Raw genomic sequence first — 17,686 nt, forward strand, 5'->3', positions numbered from 1 at the left:
CCCAAAATAGGAAAAAAAAAAAAAAAGAAAAAAAAGAAAACAAAAAAAAGGGGCGGTTGGGCCGGCCCGAAAAGACCGGGCCCAACCCCCTTATCACGATCGTGCCTAGGGCACGATCGTGGAAGAGAGGGGGAAGAAGGGGGGGGACGACGGCGGCGGCGGCTTGGAGAGGCGACACCGGAGAGGAGACGAGCGCCGGAGACCCGAGATCCGGCCGGCCGCGGGGAAACCCTCCTCTTTTCTTCGGTGATTTTTTTTTTTTTTTAATCCGGGTTGCTCACGGATTCTTCCACCCATCTCTCGCCGGAAAGGTCGCCGGAGCACGCCGCCGGACCGAGGTAAGCTTGGTTCCCTTCCTTTGCGTTCCATTTCTGAATTTTGGGAGGTGTTGGATTGGAGATTTGGCCGGTGAAGCCGTCGAAGAGGGATCCGAAACAGGGTACCCCTGTTTCGGCCCCTTTCTTTTGGATTTCGCCACCACCGGCCGCCGGGATTGGCCGGAATCTATGGCGATGGGGTTGGCCGTGTTGGTGTGGGTTGGTTGAGGGGGGATTTCTAGGGTTAACGGAAGATGGGAAGTGTGGATCTGAGGCTCTCTCCCTCGTGATCCCATCCCCTTTCCCTCTTCCTCTCGTCGGTTGGCCGCCGGCCGGTGACGACGGTGAGAGCCACGGTCGTTGTCGTCGGTTGGGGGCCGAGCCACCATCACGGTGGCCTTTCGTGGAAGAAATGGAGGAAGGGGGAGGGGTCTGTGTCGGTTGGAAAGAAGAAGAAGGAGAAGAAGAAGAAGAAGAAAAAGGAGGGAAAATAATAATATAATAATAGTAATAAGAGAAGAAGAAAAAGAAGAAGAGGAAGAGACTTCTTCCTCTCTCTTTCTCTTAGCCGGTTACCATCGCCGGCGACTGCAGCAGGGGCGGCCGGCGATGGTTCGGCCAATGGTGGTCGAGGGTGGGGAGGTGAGGGCACAGCCACCCCGACTGTTGCCCTTGGACCAAAGAGGTGGAGGAAGAACCCTTCTCTATCATCCACCCTTCTTTTGGTCTTTTCATCGGGACTGGCCATCGTCGCCGGCGTGGCAGCGGCCACGGCTGGCGACGACATGGGCCGGTGGTACGGAGTGGGAGTCGGGCCACCCCGATTGCCCTAGATCTGGAGGGATTGAGATGTTTGGGGACCTGGTGATGGACCCCATAGCAGATGAGAATTATAGTTCAGAATATTTTAATATTAAATGATTTAGTTTGTGATTTGTGATTGATGCTGTAGGGGAGGAGACAGCGGTGCCAGGAGGTTTTGATCAGGGGACTCAGCACCCCAGCGCGTAGGTTGTGATTCGGACTGTGTTTGAGTCAGTCTACAATTTCTGTAAGAATCCCTACATCTGAGCACTTCTATGCATATATTGACATTTTGGTTGGATTTATTTTACGGTTGTGTTGTTATTGCTTGTGAGCTGATATGACACATATGAGATGAATGTTTATCAACATATTTTCATTATTATGTTGTTATTGTTTATGTGTTGATGCGGCACCTATGAGGCGTGCATGTTGTTTTTAATGAATATATTGAGATATATTCATTTGGGAAGAAATAACATATTTTTGAAAATTTATGAAAATATGTGATGTGATGGGAATGTGATTGAACATGTAAAACTAGACATGTAATATGGGTTGGACTAACCTTGTCATGAGATAGCGGCCACGAGCTGATGCGTGGGATAGCCTCCACGGGCTTACGCGTGGGATAGCCTCCACGGGCTTACGGATAGTGGCCACGAGCTGATGCGTGGGATAGCCTCCACGGGCTTACGCGTGGGATAGCCTCCACGGGCTTACGGATAGCGGCCACGAGCTGATGCGTGGGATAGCCTCCACGGGCTTACGCGTGGGATAGCCTCCACGGGCTTACGGATAGCGGCCACGAGCTGATGCGTGGGATAGCCTCCACGGGCTTACGCGTGGGATAGCTGCCACGAGCTTATGCGTGGGATTTGTACAGTCTTGGACTGGGACATGATCTTGGTTAGTCCAACGCCAGAAATGAAAAGTTTGAAAACTTTGGAATTTGAGTAATACGGGAATGGATCACATAATGTGAAAAAGGATTTGTGTATATGTACTGATTACATATATTTGTTGTTTGTTGAGCTTTTGAAATGATGAAATGATATATATTTTGATACTTGATTATTTTATGATTTTGTTGTGTGTGGCTGTTGGGATTCTTACTGGGCTGGAAAAGCTCATACTACACTTACATTTTTTTTTAGAGGCACTGGATTCGTAGAATCTGTCGGATGGGACAAGAAGTGAGCTCGATCTGGATTCAGACTGCTAGATAGTTAGAAGTCAATTTATCTTTGATTTATGGACATTTGAAATTATGTAATAAATCAGTACATTGTAGCTGGATTTGATTGAATTCCATTAATCTTTGATTTTGGCATTTATTGGAATTATTGGAATTATTTGAATTGTTGTTTATCATAGGCCTTGCATGATCTTTAGGGCATTGCTCTAGGGATCATGCGGCCGGTCGCGTGCCGGACCCGGGTGATGGGTTTCGGGGGCGTGACATTAGATTTAAATGGATTCAGACCCTTAGCTTGACGAGGACGTTAGGATTTGAACGGAAGGAGTATATGAGGACCCGTATGAGCGCGTGTTTAGTTCCAAATCAGTTATTCGCTGGATAGATCTTGGGTATTTATATAGGATCAAAGAACCCAAATAATATCTTCTGGCTAGCCATTTTGGGTGAGGTCCTGGATTGTTACGAATGGTATCAGAGTGAACCTAATCCATAATCTATGTGGACTAAGGGATACTGCAGCACGGATTCATTAAGACTGACCACGAGCCAATCTTGGTATTTGTGATTAGATTTGAATGGATTTGAACCCTTAGCCTGATGAGGACGTTAGGATTTGAACAAGGGGTGTATGTGAGGATCCGTGCGGATGTGTATTTGGTTCCATATTTTTTATTTACTGGATAGATTTTGAATACTTATACAAAATCAAACAATATAAATGATATTTTTTGACTAATTATTTTAGATAAAATTTTAGATCGTTACACCAAGTTTGTGGTGGACCCTCCCTCACGGGGGACACTTTCGGTCGCGTGTCTCCGTCTTCTGTACCAATTCCACCAAGGCGTGGACCAAAGGGTTTTCCCTGTCCTTCTCCCAGTCCCCGGCTGCTAAAAGATTCTATGAATCTTCACTCACGTCCTTAGATGCGCAGACACCTTCGTTTTTTTTTCAGAAAAACAAACTGTAACTCTTCCCGGTGCATGCCTCGTTTCATTCTCCATAAAACAATCACTTGTCAGAACAAAAGCCTAAAATCCAAAACACTTCCTCTTTCCGCCCTTCTTTCTTCTCCCCAAGATGCTTCTCTGCGTTCATCCCACGATCTCCTCCTACCCTGCTGCTACTTCTAAAACGTTCCTCTCATCTCATCTTCATCAAAGAAGAAACCCTATACCAGCTCGGAGATTCCCCATCCCTCGATGCCCCAAACTCTCCAAATACCCCAACCTCATCACCCGAACACCCTTCTCTTCTTTCTCCTCCAACCCTTGTCGCCGTCTTCCAAGTTGCAGAGCCCAGAGCGAGCCCCTCTCGCTCTTCCCAGTCGCCATCTCAGATGAACACGACGCCATTAGCCCGTGCCTGGACCTCGAGGATGCGGGAAAGACTGAATCTGGGGAGGGGAAAAATAAGAACAAGAGCTTCTGGGGTGCTGTCGGTCTGATCATAGGTACTGCTGTTGGGCCTGGAATGCTCGGCCTTCCCTCGGCCACCATTCGATCGGGGCCTGTTCCTTCCACCATCGCTATCATCCTCTCATGGGTCTACGTGATCTCCTCGATTCTCCTGGTTGCGGAGTTCAGCTTCGCTGCCATGGAAGAGGATCGGGTGGAGGAGGTGAGCTTCACAGCTCTGGCAACCAAAACCATGGGGCCGACTTTTGGATCTTTTGTCGCCGTCATCTATGCCTGCCTTAGCTTCTCTCTTCTGATTGCATGCGTCTCCGGCATCGGTTCTCTTGTCGTTCAGCAGTTTCCTTTGATTGATCCCATCGTTGCTCATGCTCTGTTCCCTTGTTTCGTCGGGATTGCAATTGGATTCTTCCCTTTTAAGGCCATCGATGTCGCTAATCGGTTGCTCTGCTCTCTCATGCTCTTTTCGATCACAGCTCTCGTGGCGATCGGTGTTTCGGTTGGAAGAAGCAACTTGTTGGGTTCTCTTGCATATGCTTGTTGGAAGGCTGAGGCAATCTTGCCTGCAATTCCCGTGACTGTGCTTACTCTAGGCTTCCATGTTATCACCCCCTTTGTGTGCAAGATTGTGGGTGATTCAGTGTACGATGCGCGAAAGGCAATCCTTATCGGAGGTGCTGTTCCATTGGCAATGGTTCTTTCATGGAATGCTGTTGTCTTGGGGCTAGCAGGGGCTGGTAATGTGGCCTTTGATGATCCTATTAAGCTGTTGCTCTCTGTGAACTCCTCTGCTTTGCCTGCTGTTCAAGGTTTTGCATTTGCTGCACTGGCCACCAGTTTGATTGGTTATGCTGTCAGCTTCCCAAAACAACTAGTGGATACAGTAAAGTTGATTGCAGAGAGGTTTCATAGGAAACCGATGGAATGCTCTCAAGTAGCAGCTTTTCCAAATGGAAACCAGAAATTTGGGAGTTCTCATGAGGGCAGCCAAGTTGGACTTGCTGTCAACTCAAAGGAAAAGGCTAGGATTTTTGGACCAGCTTCTTGTGCTGGAGGGGAGTCTCAGATGTTCTCCGATGGAGTGAATCGAGAGGAGGCCATGGGAATTCTTTGTGAAAGCCCTACTAGAGGAGGTTATAGCAGTGGGAGCACAAATGGATCGGTCCCTTTGGATGCTAGTTCTAGCATGAGTAATGTCCTTGTGACGTGGCTCGTACTCATCATTCCCATCTTCATAGCTTCTTTCTTCCCTGCAGCTTTCTCCAAAGCTCTAGATTTTGCTGGAGTATATGCAAACTGCTTTCTTTTTGGAGTCCTACCCCCAGCAATGGCTTGGATTCATCGATCCAGGAAGAGATACAGGTATATCAAATCTTAATGCTATTTCATTCATTTCTTATATTATCGTACTGTGAATGAACAACATCCAGAAAATATTATGTATTCATCATCAGATAAACTATGGAGAATTAATAGGGAAAAATATAGTTACAAATGAAAATTTTGAGGGATATAGATCTCTTTATATAACTTCTCTTATGACAGTCTCTGGAAACAAAATATCTGCTGCGTCATTGCATATTTATCTATATCTATTTTATGTCCTGTTCATCTAGCCATGTTACCTTAGGAACCTTTATGTGTGATACTAAATCTTTACTACTCCCTGGAAACTGAAATTTCTGAAGTTCTTAAGTCTGAAAAGTATAGATGCTTTATAGATGGAATAAGAATCTTTTGTTATTAACATTCCGTGGTATTATTCTAACAGCTAGTGAAAGCAATACCACAACAAAATAAAGATGTGTTAAGGAATCACAATCAGCCAAGTAAGGATTAATACTGCATATCATAAAATATATTTTGGTTCTGCATGCATGATGTTATAAGTTTTGCAAGAGATGGCAGATCTCTACCAGTGAATGAAGCTGTCTCATGTAAGAGCAAGCCTTCTCGATATGGAAAAGTACACTGATATTTGAAATGAACTAAAATATGGCTGCATGTATGCATTATTAAAACACTAGAAGAGTAAACTTTTGCAAGGAATGATATGCAGAGAAAAACTTTCGACAGGATTGATATTTCTAATTCTAATTTTACTCCAAGTTTAGTGAGAAGGCCTGAAAGAACTTTTTCCTATATTACAGTGTAACCTTTACATTTTTAGCTGCATTTTTCTTCCTCTAAGACCATGATAACATCACTAATACTTGTTTTTATGCACAAGCAGATTGCCTGAGTCCAAGGAAGATTTACTGCCTGGTGGAAATGTGGCTCTTATGTTATTATTTACCATTGCTGTCATACTAGGATTCTGGCATTAGATGGTAAGAAACAGCATTACTATCTAGTGAGATAGCATTCCTCCAAATAGCTTGTAAAGAAATGTTATATGCAGCAAAAGATTGACGGGCAAAATATTTTGCATCAACTATCTATGCATGTTTTTAGTTTGCACTCCTGATTTAGTGTGCTTAAATCTCAAACGACTATTAAACTCACCTGTTCTCCATTCCATTTTCTATTTATGGATCATTACCATTGCTTATTCTACTGGTTTTTGACAGCACAGGATTGATATGCCACAAAATAGAATTTTGTGTGCAAAAACATGTATAAAAAGACAAAAATTAGGGAAAAAATAAAAAAATTAAGAAAATACTAGGAAAGATAAATGCAAGAAACATGTTACAGCCTATTGACTTTTGTTTTCACTATCACACTGCGTTACCTTATCTAGTTTCAATATCCAGGTGCAGAGCAGCAAACAAGGAAACATCTATCAACATATCACAGGCCAAAGCTATCATGTGCTTATAACTAGGAGACCCTAACAGAAATCTATTTTATACTGAGCATCCCAGCAATTACTTGTTCTCAATACTTGAAATCAAAATGACAGCCTTTTTATATTGAGTGGTATTAAATGGAAGAGGTATATGACATGGTCAAGCAATGCTCTCCAAGATTATAATTTGAGAGTGCAATGACATCATTTAAATACTAATATCTGTAAATTGACAATGTGCTGACAGTCAAGTAATTAAATGGGCATTTTTGCATAAGCATGAAAGCCAATAAACTCTCATTTATGCAATTATCTGTTATTGACACAACTACAGGAACCTTGTGTTAAGAGTACTTAATTTAGCAAGGCAGGCTTGATATAGTCAATTTCTTACCACTTCACAGCAATTCTTCCTAGTATACCAACAGCTGGTAGCTCAGCTGATTAATACCCATGATTGAATGTCTCAAATTCAAACTTGAGTGCTGGTGAATAACCACCATATTCTTGGAAAAAAAAAATCCTAGTACATCATGGATTAGCTCTGGAATGAACGGAAGTTGAGGTTCTGACTTCAGAATTCAATCATTCAAGTTGAGATTTCAACAACTACTTCTGGAGAAGACGGGATCTAACATATGTGAATTTTAACATCAACTAAAGAAACACTTTATCATGGACTATGTTTCCCAAGTAAATCTACCAAACTACAAAGATTGGACTGACTTTATTCTTTTGCACATGCAGGTCACTGTTAATTAGGAGTTCAGTCCTTTGCTTTGTCAAAATGGCGGGCTCTTCTAGTGCTAAAAGTGCTGTGATGCTGGTATTCTTGATGGTGAGCCAATAAACAATAGCAAGCTAATATTCCTGGAACATCTCAAAGAAGAGTTAATATTCCTGGAACATCTCAAAGAAGAGCTTGAGGAATTATCTTATATTAAGTTGCATGGACTGGAGAAAGTTTTCTGTATCCCTCACCAGCATAGTAGCAAGAGGTCTCTAACACTGGTTTTTTTTTAATGCATGTTTGTCAGTTTATTTTGTTCATTCATTGATTCAAGTTATCTAATTGACCTTCTCCCTCACTTGTTAGAACAAGACGTCATGATGGATATTCAGAGTAGGTTTGTCTTATGGGATGGCTTGATTGTCCTGTTCCTGGTGTATTTTAGACTGCAGCTACTAAAGACCAATGCGTTTAGATATGATTTCTTACGCTTTACATATAGGAGCAAAGAGAACTACTACTGAATCCAAGTTTGTTACAAAGACCAACATGCTTTCATATTATTACGTATGAAGCTTTAATGATTAAGCAGTATAATAAGTCTGTAAGGCACTGATACTATTGAGTTGCACAGACATAACAACAGTAATCATGCATACTTTCTTGATGCTTCTTTCTCGGGCTCAAGTTCAGGCAACATAGAAAGCACAGAACCAAGGTTCAGAACAAAAAGAAGTATCATTAAATCTTGGACTGATTCCACTGTATGCTGTATCAAATTTATTTGATACGAAATTAATCTGGATGTATAATTTTTCATTGGCAGTATGTATTACAACAAGAGGTCACAAATCATAAACAGGAAAAATTAAAATTCTGATAATTATAAAAAAAAGAAAGGGAAAGAACTATGGCCATCTTCGCTGTCTTCAGTGTCTAAATCCTTTTGGGTCTTCTTAACTGAAAATGCATCTGCAATTGTCACAGCCAGAATCAGAAGTTTATCTGGCTTTCCAGTTTCTGCTACTTTCTGAGTTGGAGACCCCCTTACTCAAACCCTGAAGCTCATGCAAATTTCACTCATTTGGTTGTCTATCAATTAGTATCATGGGCCACAACTATTTCAGACAGCAGCCTCTTGATTCTTTAGCAGCTATAAACTCACCTTCCAAGTTACTCGCTTTGATCGAGCTACAACCAGGTATCTCCTCCACATCAGTCCGCCATTGTTTCTCTCACTTTCATGTCATCATCCCACCTATTTGCACTTGCATAGGTGTTTGATAACAGAACATAGTTTCTTCTGTTACTAGGATCCAACTCAAGAAGCTTCTTGGTGGCAATCTCGGCTAGACTCAACTTGCCATGCACCTTGCAAACTCCTAGCAGTGTCCTCCAACTAATAGGATCTGGTCTCATTGGCATTTTTGTGACAAACCTCTGAGCCTTTTCCAGTTCGCCTGAGCGACCAAGGAGATCCACCACGCATCCGTAATGCTTCTTGTCTGCCAATCAACTACGTGCACAAGCAATCAGGGGATCAACCAAGGTAACATCGTTGCTGAAATCCTTCCTTCAACATATCAGAGAAAACTCCAATGCACTTTCTACATAGCCATTAGCTGGTAACCATAATGTAATTGAATTCCATGACAAGGAATCCTCCTTCATCCCACCAAACACTCTGAATGCCTCCATCACGCATCCACACTTTGAATACATATCTATCAAGATTTCCCCACATAAATATCTGCCTTAATGTTGTTTCTCGGAATATAATTACGAATCCGCTACCCTCGATTACGTGCACCCAAATGTGCACAAACAGAGAGCACACTGACGAGCACGATATCATCTGGCTTTACCTTCTGCTGATTCAGAGAAACGGTTTGCTTGAGATTGAGAATATGCAGTGATCATTGAACTCCAAGAGATCAAGTACCTCTCAGGCAAGCCATCAAAGATTCTCCTTCGTGTCTGTTGTGATCATGGCATTTAAAGTCACAACATTCCTCTCCTTATCTCACCGAAAATCCTTTGAGCTGTTTCCACGGATCAATGTTGGCCATAGCACCCAAGTAAACATCAACCTCGACGCATTTCTCCTCTACATACCTGACCTTTGACTCGGCCAGCTCCCACTGTCCCAAATGAATGCAAGCTGAAGCAACCTTCACCATCGCCACCTCGTCACCGTTCACTCCTTCCTGCGTTGCTTCAGAAAGTTTCAGTACCTCTCTCAATTGCTTGTTTTGGCTATACCCGCAAAAAAAAACCAGCAAGTCCAAGACACTACATCTCTCACCGCCATTTCATCAAAAACCAAACTTGCGCAGCTCAAAAGTCCATATGAGGCGCAAAGATGAACCAACGCATTCGATATGAGGATATCCGATACCAGACCAAGTTTCAAGGCCATTTGAGTGTGTCCTTTTGCCTTCTCTGCTTGCCGGAATTCTTGCGCAAGCCTTGAGTACAGAAGGGAAGGTCAGATTATCTTACGCCAGGCCATACTCTCGCATTCAGTTGTAGCAAAAGATGGCATCTTTGGGCATATCACTTTTGGATAATCCTCCGATCATAGGTATTCAAAGTATTAAGTAGTGGGGTCTTCTATTTGCTCAAAGACTAGACGGGCATGGGTTAATTAGCTGAGGAATCAAAGTTATATATATATATTTTTTTAATTTAAGAATCAGGTTTGTTTTGGGATAAATTTGAAAAGGGCAGAAGAAAAAGAAAAAAGAAAAAAAATTCTCTCTCTATACAAGTTTTCTGATATCATGCAGGTTACCAACCAGGTCAGAAGTTTCCTTGGTGCCATTCCACTTCACACTGCAAGTTTAGCAGTGGTACAGTAATACATCATTTTTGATACAAAAAAAAATGCACTGCATGCAAGGAATTCTTCACAAAATATTACTGTTTCCCACCAACCAAGCTAAGCCCAGCAACCTTTTTAACATTCCTCTCATCTACAAGCCTTCTTACCCTCTCAGCATCATCAAACCTACCAACCTCAGCGAGCATATTAGACAAGACCACATAGTCCCCTCCATAGCCCTTCTCCAACTCCAGTATCCTCCTCATCACCCTCTCACCCATCTCCACATCCCCATGCTTGCTGCAGCAACCCAAGAGGGTCCTCCACACAATCACATTCACCTGCATGGGCATCCCCACTATCATCTCCTCAGCCTCAGCTAACCTCCCTGCCCTCCCCAACATGTCGATCATGCAGCCATAGTGCTTGATCTCTGGCTCGATGCCATGTTCGTACACCATGCTTGTGAAAAATCTTATTCCCTCTTCCACCAGTCCTCCATGGCTGCAAGCATTCAAGATGCTCAAAAATGTCACCCTGTTTGGCTTAACCTCTGCTCTCCCCATTTCCTCAAACTGTCGAACCGCCTCCTTTGCCATCCCATGCATCGCAAACCCTGAAATTATCGAAGTCCACGACACCAAATTCCTTCGACCGTGCATCTCCTGGAAGGCTTTGGACGAGCTCTCTATCGAGCCACACTTTGCATACATATCAATGAGAGAATTCTCAACCCGAATATCCACTGCACAAATGCCACTCTTTTCACAGTAACCATGCAAGGATTCACCCATATCGAGCGCCCCAAAATTGGAGATGGCTGGAACGACGGCAAGAACTGTGATTTCCGTCGGATTTATACCTTCAGCCATCATCCGACCAAAACAAGCCAAAGCTTCCTCCGGTCGATGAGCTCGTGCATAACCGTCCATCAAACCAGTCCAAGAGATCACATTGCGAAAAGGCATCTGCTGAAAGAGCGACCTTGCAAGGCCGAGCTCACCCCAATTCGCGTAACCCGTGATCATGGCATTCCAAGCGACCGAGTTTCTCTCGGGCATTTCATCGAAAGCTCTCCTAGCTTGCGCCAAACAACCACAAGCAGCATACATATTGAGCAGAGAAGTATGCGTATAGACGTTAAACTCGAAGCCTTTCTTGATGACAGGTCCATGGAATTGGATACCAGCATTGGCATGCGACAAGTTAGCACAGGCCTTAAGGAGGAAGGCAAAGGTGAAGGTGTCCGTGGGGAAGGGAGAGCGGCAAATCCCTTGCATCTGCTGGTAGACATGGATGGCTTCCTGCGGATAACACCCCAAAGAATAGTTTCTTATAAGATTGTTCCAAATTCTCATGCCGGTTTCGTTGATGTGGTAGCGGTGGAGAGCAGTGGTGATGAGTTGGGAGTGCACCTGGATTGACGGGTGCCTCTTGGTTTGGTGTTTGAGGAGAAGAGAAAGGAGGGCGTGCTCATGGGTTGGGTGTGGGGAGAGGGGTGGGATGAGATGATGACTCTGGCTTGATAGCATTTGGGGTTGGATCAAAAGGGGGAGGGAGGAGTTAAATGGGAGCATAGGAGGCTGTTCTCCGGTGGAAGAAGTGCGATCTGGTCAGCAATTGCATCGACTGGGAGGCGTCAATTCAATCCTCACTGTTGGTTGTCGGATCCATTCTGCTGTCCTGATTGATCGCTTCCAGGCGGAGAGATGGATGCTATAGAAGTGCCGGGCTATCCAGATCAGCACGTCCTTCGGGAGGCGAACCAAGCTGCTGATTGGATCGTCTCTTTCGTTGCTCAGCATTTCAGGAAGTTTTAGCAGTTTTTAGTTTCTTTTGCTTTCTGTAGTCTTTTTTGATGTGGCTGTACTTATGTGAGAACAATTTGAGCAGCCGACGCACCACCATTAAAAAAAAGAAAAGAAAAGAAAAGAAAAGAATGGTAGGTGATTATATGGGGGAGGCATTTAGCAAGAGAGTGAGTGCAATAAGAGAGGGAATGCAAGTTGGATCCATCTCTATGAAACGCTGAGTGGGTAGAGCAGCCTTACCATTGATACTCTTGGTGGATGGAACAGCATTAGTTTCATAATTATAAACATCATGTTGTGTTTCAAGATAGTGAAGCCTGATAAGTTATAAAAAAACAAATGGATTTACCTTTGGATGTTTAGCTATGCCAACTTTGATTATCGAATCTAATAAAATTTGGAATTGTGATGTTGCAGCAGTCAGGAAAAATATCATGAAAAAAAGATCAATGCACCCGTCAAAACTTAATACATGCAGCCCTGCGCAGTTTAGTAATACTCGGTAAAATCTATTACTTTAAATACTCTCTGATAATGGTTTTAAGAAATGCCACAAAAGATATATAATTTTGTAAAAAATCTATAATACAAAAAATTGTATTCCACAAACAAATTTTATTCTACGGTAATAGTTTTAAAAATTATCGCAAAAGGTCTATAATATTATAATACTTATTTATGAATTTTGATAAGTTTTTTTAATGCTCTGACAGTACCTTGTGAGGATATTATTTTCTGGTTAAATAGAACTTAACTGGTAATGTATATAATTTAGTTGTAGAATGCCGACTCTTTATCGATGAAAATAAATTTTGTCTTCTATATATCATTGTATAACTAATAGTTTTCGCTGCTAATTAATTATAGTTTATTTTTGTGATAAATTAGTATATTGCAAATTGATTCAGATTTTTTGTGACAAGAATATATCATCATTAATAAATATGTATTTGAATTTTTTAGAGATAGATATTATATATATTTAATAAATTTTAGAAGAAATGAGGTTTCAACTAGATATATATATATATATATATATATATATATATATATATATATATATATATATATATATATATATATATATATATATATATATATATATATATATATATCAACTATTATATATTCTATTTGTACTTAACAATTTTTAATGGGTTAAGTATGTTATTTTCAACTACATTTGCACCTGACCTATTTACTAAATAGGTTACATGAACAGTCCAATCAGGCAATTTGTTGGCTTAGTATAGGTTAGGTTCGGCTTGGAATTTTTAATCTATTTAATAATATTTTTATTTACATTAGGTATTATTAATTAATTAAATATATATTACAAATAATTTGTCAATATAAGAGGGTGATACTTATTGATTATTAGTGGGACAACAAATTTAATAAAATTGATGATATATATATATATACACACACATATATACTTAAATTTTTTTGATGGGTTAAATATGTTATTTTCAACTTGATTTGATCTAATATATTTAATAAACAAGTTACATGAGTCAAGTAGGTTTAACAATTAGACAAAAATAATTTTTGATATGAAATTCACTATCAATCTTACAAATGATGCACAATGGTGTAAGACGTAATTACAAAAAATTTGCATGGAGATCAATTTAACCAAGAATTTGAATCACTGCTCCGACCTACTTTGCATTAAAAATATATAAAAAATTAAAACTACTTAAATAAATATAAAATATAAAATATTATAAGTATTTTATACTAAATACTACTAATTTTTAATTACAACATGAATATAAAAAGAATCATGAATTATCTGCTTTTAAAGTACTTTAGAAAACATAAACAATTATAGAAATATGTCGAACTTATGAATGTTTTTAATTATTTTATAATATGATTTTCAAAATTTTATACATAATAAAATAAAGTTGTTCATTTTTATTTTCTATCCAAAAAAGAGAGAATTGAATTCTTTTATAAAAATAATTAATTATTTAAATATGAAATACTATGATATATACCAAGGACCATGGCAATAACTTTTAAGGATGCTCTATTGTTATGGTTTATCAAGTGTTGGTGTAAATTTTACCAACAGTTTGTTATATATTTTTTTTATCATAGTTTCGACTGCTACCGATCTTTTTTCTGCTGCAATGATGCAGCCATTCGCCTTCATCAACTGTGTTACAAAAACAGCGTCTGGTGCTGGGGTCACTTGTTTTGATGATTGTTTGCGACTTCAAGGCGAACAACCTGCAGGTTTTCTCCCATTTGAGAGTTACATTAGACTAAAAAATTATTACTTATCCTTTAGCTTGTTACTTGTGTCTGCATGGTTGCTCCCCAACAATGTGCAACCATAATAAGAAACAATTAGCATGCCGTCTCAAATTGGATTTGGAATTTGACCACAGAGAGTCCATTCAAACTTTGCTTGTTCTTGTTGGCCGTGAGAATAATTATTTATTATGGACATGAATTTTTTTTCCTGAACTCTAGTTTGGCTTAGAATAAACTTATACCCAGTCAAGTAGAAGGGTAACTTGGAACAAGTAAGAGAGGAAAAATTATTCTACTGTATTGCTGAAATAATTTTATATGGATTAGATGGAAAACGTGGGTGAGTAGTTTTCTGATGATTTTTTTTTTTTTTTATACAACGGTAGCTCACGTTAGTCTAGCATAAGTACTACCATCAGCATCAAGAGAAATAAGATGACATCCTTTTTTATCCTACTTGGTCTCCAACAACTTAAGAAAAAATGATATTATGCTAAGATAAGGTGGAATAGAGTAATTAGATAAAGGAAGGTAACCTTAGGAAGCCCTGCAACATGGATTTTTATTTTATTTTTTGGGTTCTTATTAGACCTAAAAACTAACTACTTTGTCATTGTACATAACAAATTATGATAAATAGGAAATCATGTTGTCGGAAAAACGCCACATCATAATTAAAAGTGAGGTGGGGAATCATATATTTTGCAGTCATTTGACATCACTCTATAAAATTAAAGCACAATTTCTCTCTCCTGCTGGTGAGCTTATGCCATTAATAAGATCGTAGATGATAAATTAACCCGACTAAATAATGAAAAGATATTTTTATTTTTATTATTTCTTATTTTTATATTTGTAGTAAAGAATCATTTTTTTTTTCTTTTTGTATGAGAAATTTGTTTTATACCCTTGCCATGATACGAGTGCATATATTTATCTTAATCAATGCACATATATTCTAATCTATTACATGCAAATTCTCAATCGATGCATACATTTAAGCCAAGGCTTGAACTGACTAGTTCTCCCAATTGAATCGATGTTAAATTTGCAGTCCTTGGGTCTTTTAGGACAGGAAAAGATCATGAGACAACCTGAGTTCTGGTGCAGTGTTAGCTAGTCTTAATTTAAGGTGGTTTGGATGTCTAGTATTAACAATATATGGCAAGTTTTGGGGCTATCAACTTCCGAGCCTTGCAACGGTAGTACAACCAGAAGGCAACTCTTTCTTCGCTTTATCTCTTGTGTTGCCATTTCCTTCAAGCCATAAACATGGGCTTGAGAAACTTGTCATCATCTATCATGCTTTCAAATGAAGAGGCCGGTGGCATGCACCAGGTTACTTACCGTGACTGGGATCATGAGAAGAAGCTTCTGTAAAGTTATTACAAAGTGCTTTGATTCAAGCCGACAAGCCTTCAGTTGGACCATAGATCAACAAGACTAATTAGATACGTTGCTGAGAAGCATCTGAGAGTGACTTCTAATGAATAGATCCACTGCACCACTCAACTCGGAAAGCCAGCACTGAGCTGCAAACACCGCCCACAAACTGGTTGGAAAGATATATACCATGCGCTGCTGCAGGAAGTGCTTCCTTTTGACCAACAGCCTCACACCAGTTTGATTTCAGGGATACCATTGGTGAGTCTCTCATGCGTGTTTCTTGAAGACTTAACAAACGTGCAGCTAATCTCAGCATGACAAGGAAATCCGCTGCAATTAATGTGAAGGCCGAAAGAAATCCGGCAAAGATTGCCTATAGTCTACGCATGACTAGGACCAAGACTCCAGAACAAGTGATGCTCAATTTGTTTATATCTACTTCAAAATATCAATTATGGAGGATTTTAGGGTTAGGGTAGTCAAGATTGTGGGCAATTTGCTTATATCTACTTCAAAATATCAATTATGTGGGATTCTAGGGTTAGGGTAGTCAAGATTGTGGATGGTGAGTCGGTTTGATCCCTGAGGTTTGAGTTAGAGATTTTCATGAACATATAGACTATGAGGGATATTAGGATGGTACATATTAATCATATATAGCACTCAAAATGAATTGTGAGAGTTGGATGAGGTTAAAGACTTTTCTACTAGACAAATTTCAGTGAGAGGTCAAGAAAATTATAGAAACTTCTTGATGAACGAAATTAAAGAATTAAGAGCATAGAAAAAGCAACGACCAATAGAAGAACCCAAGAAAAAAATGGCATAATATAAAAAACAATAACAGAGAACAAAAGAGAACCAAAAATTAAACTTAAAAAAACATCAATAAGGAACAAAAGAGAACCGAAAATTAAACTTAAAGAGGAGATAAGGTTGCAGCCGTCCAGTTATGACTTGGCTCTTTCTTCAAATTACTATAGAGTACTTCCCAAAATATTAATTAGAGCTTGTCTTAGGAGAATCATCACCAACTCAAAATGCATGCTCTATAGAAATATTACTTGGCATCCTTTTATAAAATTTAAGAAATAATTTTCATCAAAAAGCATATCATCTTTTACTTGGCATCCTTTTTTTTTTCTCTGACAAAATGACACCTTTACATAAATGATGCCATGATAATAGCATGCGACAAAATCTCTTTTCTCTCTTTTTTGATGTTGACAAATGAAGAAAGAAAAAGAAAAAACCTTATTGGCCTCGTACCAACGGAGCATATCATGTTTTTATCTAATGAATGGATCGGATCTATCACTTGGTCCAATTCATCCCAATCACCTCAACATCTACTTTTTGCCAGATCCAACGGGAAAGTATGGCTCTAATGGAGTCATACCTACGACTATCTCTATCAAAGTATCTTCCTACTGCTACCTTCGTAGCCTTTTGTTAAACCTTTATCTTTCCTTCGGATCGCTTGAAGCCATCTCTTCTCGGGGAGGAAACCAGCGCCGACCGAGAGGCAAATGGGAGATGGGACCCACGGCGTGCGTCGACGGTGACATGGCGGTGAAGCCGAGAGACTCGGTCTCACCATCAAAGGCAGAGGGATGACGCCATCTTGAATCCGGACGTAACGGATGTGGGTCCACGCGGGCAACCACAGCTCGGCTCGGCTAAAAGCTCAACCATCCTGTCACCATCTACTGAAAATTTTTGATTTTTCTTCCGGAAAAAAAGGATTACTTCTAAGCCGCAAAGTATAAATGCAGTCCAGCTTGCATAGGTATATAATCAAGATTGTTTTAGATGATTTTGACACACATGACTTTATTTAATAAGGCTTGTATCGATAAATATATATGAAGACTTTGTATGAATTGCAGTTATTTAGAGGGTATTTTATGATTGGCATTTGATTTTACTATATTTATATTAAAATTCATCGAAATGTTATATACACACACATATATATATATATATATATATATATATATATATATATATATATATATTGCTATTATGCCGTGTATATGTCGATTAATTTTTATTATAATAGTTTAGGCACTTTGTAATTTAGATTATCAATTATCAATTATCAATTATCAATTAGAATGGCATGAATGCACGCTATGA

At 39.8% G+C, this 17,686-nt stretch overlaps 2 protein-coding genes and 1 pseudogene across 5 annotated transcripts; 1 reads left to right on the forward strand and 2 right to left on the reverse strand.

Annotated features, from left to right (window-relative positions):
* The first annotated feature begins 1,237 nt into the window (after nt 1-1,237).
* LOC103709124 (Tryptophan/tyrosine permease) lies at nt 1,238-8,938 on the forward strand. Of its 3 annotated transcripts, XR_016396266.1 has the most exons (6): nt 1,238-1,368; nt 2,279-5,099; nt 5,971-6,067; nt 7,276-7,498; nt 8,246-8,459; nt 8,572-8,938. XR_016396266.1 is itself a non-coding variant. In XM_089925040.1 (4 exons), exons 2-3 carry the CDS (start codon nt 3,403-3,405, stop codon nt 6,062-6,064), a joined length of 1,791 nt encoding a protein of 596 aa, XP_089781166.1. In that variant the 5' UTR covers nt 1,238-1,368; nt 2,279-3,402; the 3' UTR covers nt 6,065-6,067; nt 7,276-7,665. The 3 variants fall into 3 exon arrangements, 1 of the variants encoding a protein (XP_089781166.1); XR_016396265.1 differs by having other exon boundaries at nt 8,246-8,938; XM_089925040.1 differs by lacking the exons at nt 8,246-8,459; nt 8,572-8,938 and having other exon boundaries at nt 7,276-7,665.
* On the reverse strand, nt 7,978-9,899 carry LOC148702786 (pentatricopeptide repeat-containing protein At2g22410, mitochondrial-like; annotated as a pseudogene).
* A 149-nt stretch (nt 9,900-10,048) lies between these two features.
* On the reverse strand, nt 10,049-11,808 carry LOC103709104 (Pentatricopeptide repeat (PPR) superfamily protein). Of its 2 annotated transcripts, XM_026805416.4 has the most exons (2): nt 11,498-11,808; nt 10,049-11,386 (listed from the first exon to the last, which is right to left on the reverse strand). In XM_026805416.4, exons 1-2 carry the CDS (start codon nt 11,657-11,659, stop codon nt 10,178-10,180), a joined length of 1,371 nt encoding a protein of 456 aa, XP_026661217.3. In that variant the 5' UTR covers nt 11,660-11,808; the 3' UTR covers nt 10,049-10,177. The 2 variants fall into 2 exon arrangements, with proteins under 2 accessions (XP_026661217.3, XP_088559469.2); XM_088703343.2 differs by having other exon boundaries at nt 10,049-11,808.
* Between the last annotated feature and the right edge of the window lie 5,878 nt (nt 11,809-17,686).

This window comes from Phoenix dactylifera, chromosome 8, assembly GCF_051530095.1.
Source record: "Phoenix dactylifera cultivar Ajwa chromosome 8, Ajwa_hap1_PhDact_Kaust_v1.1, whole genome shotgun sequence".
Classification (NCBI taxonomy): domain Eukaryota; kingdom Viridiplantae; phylum Streptophyta; class Magnoliopsida; order Arecales; family Arecaceae; genus Phoenix; species Phoenix dactylifera.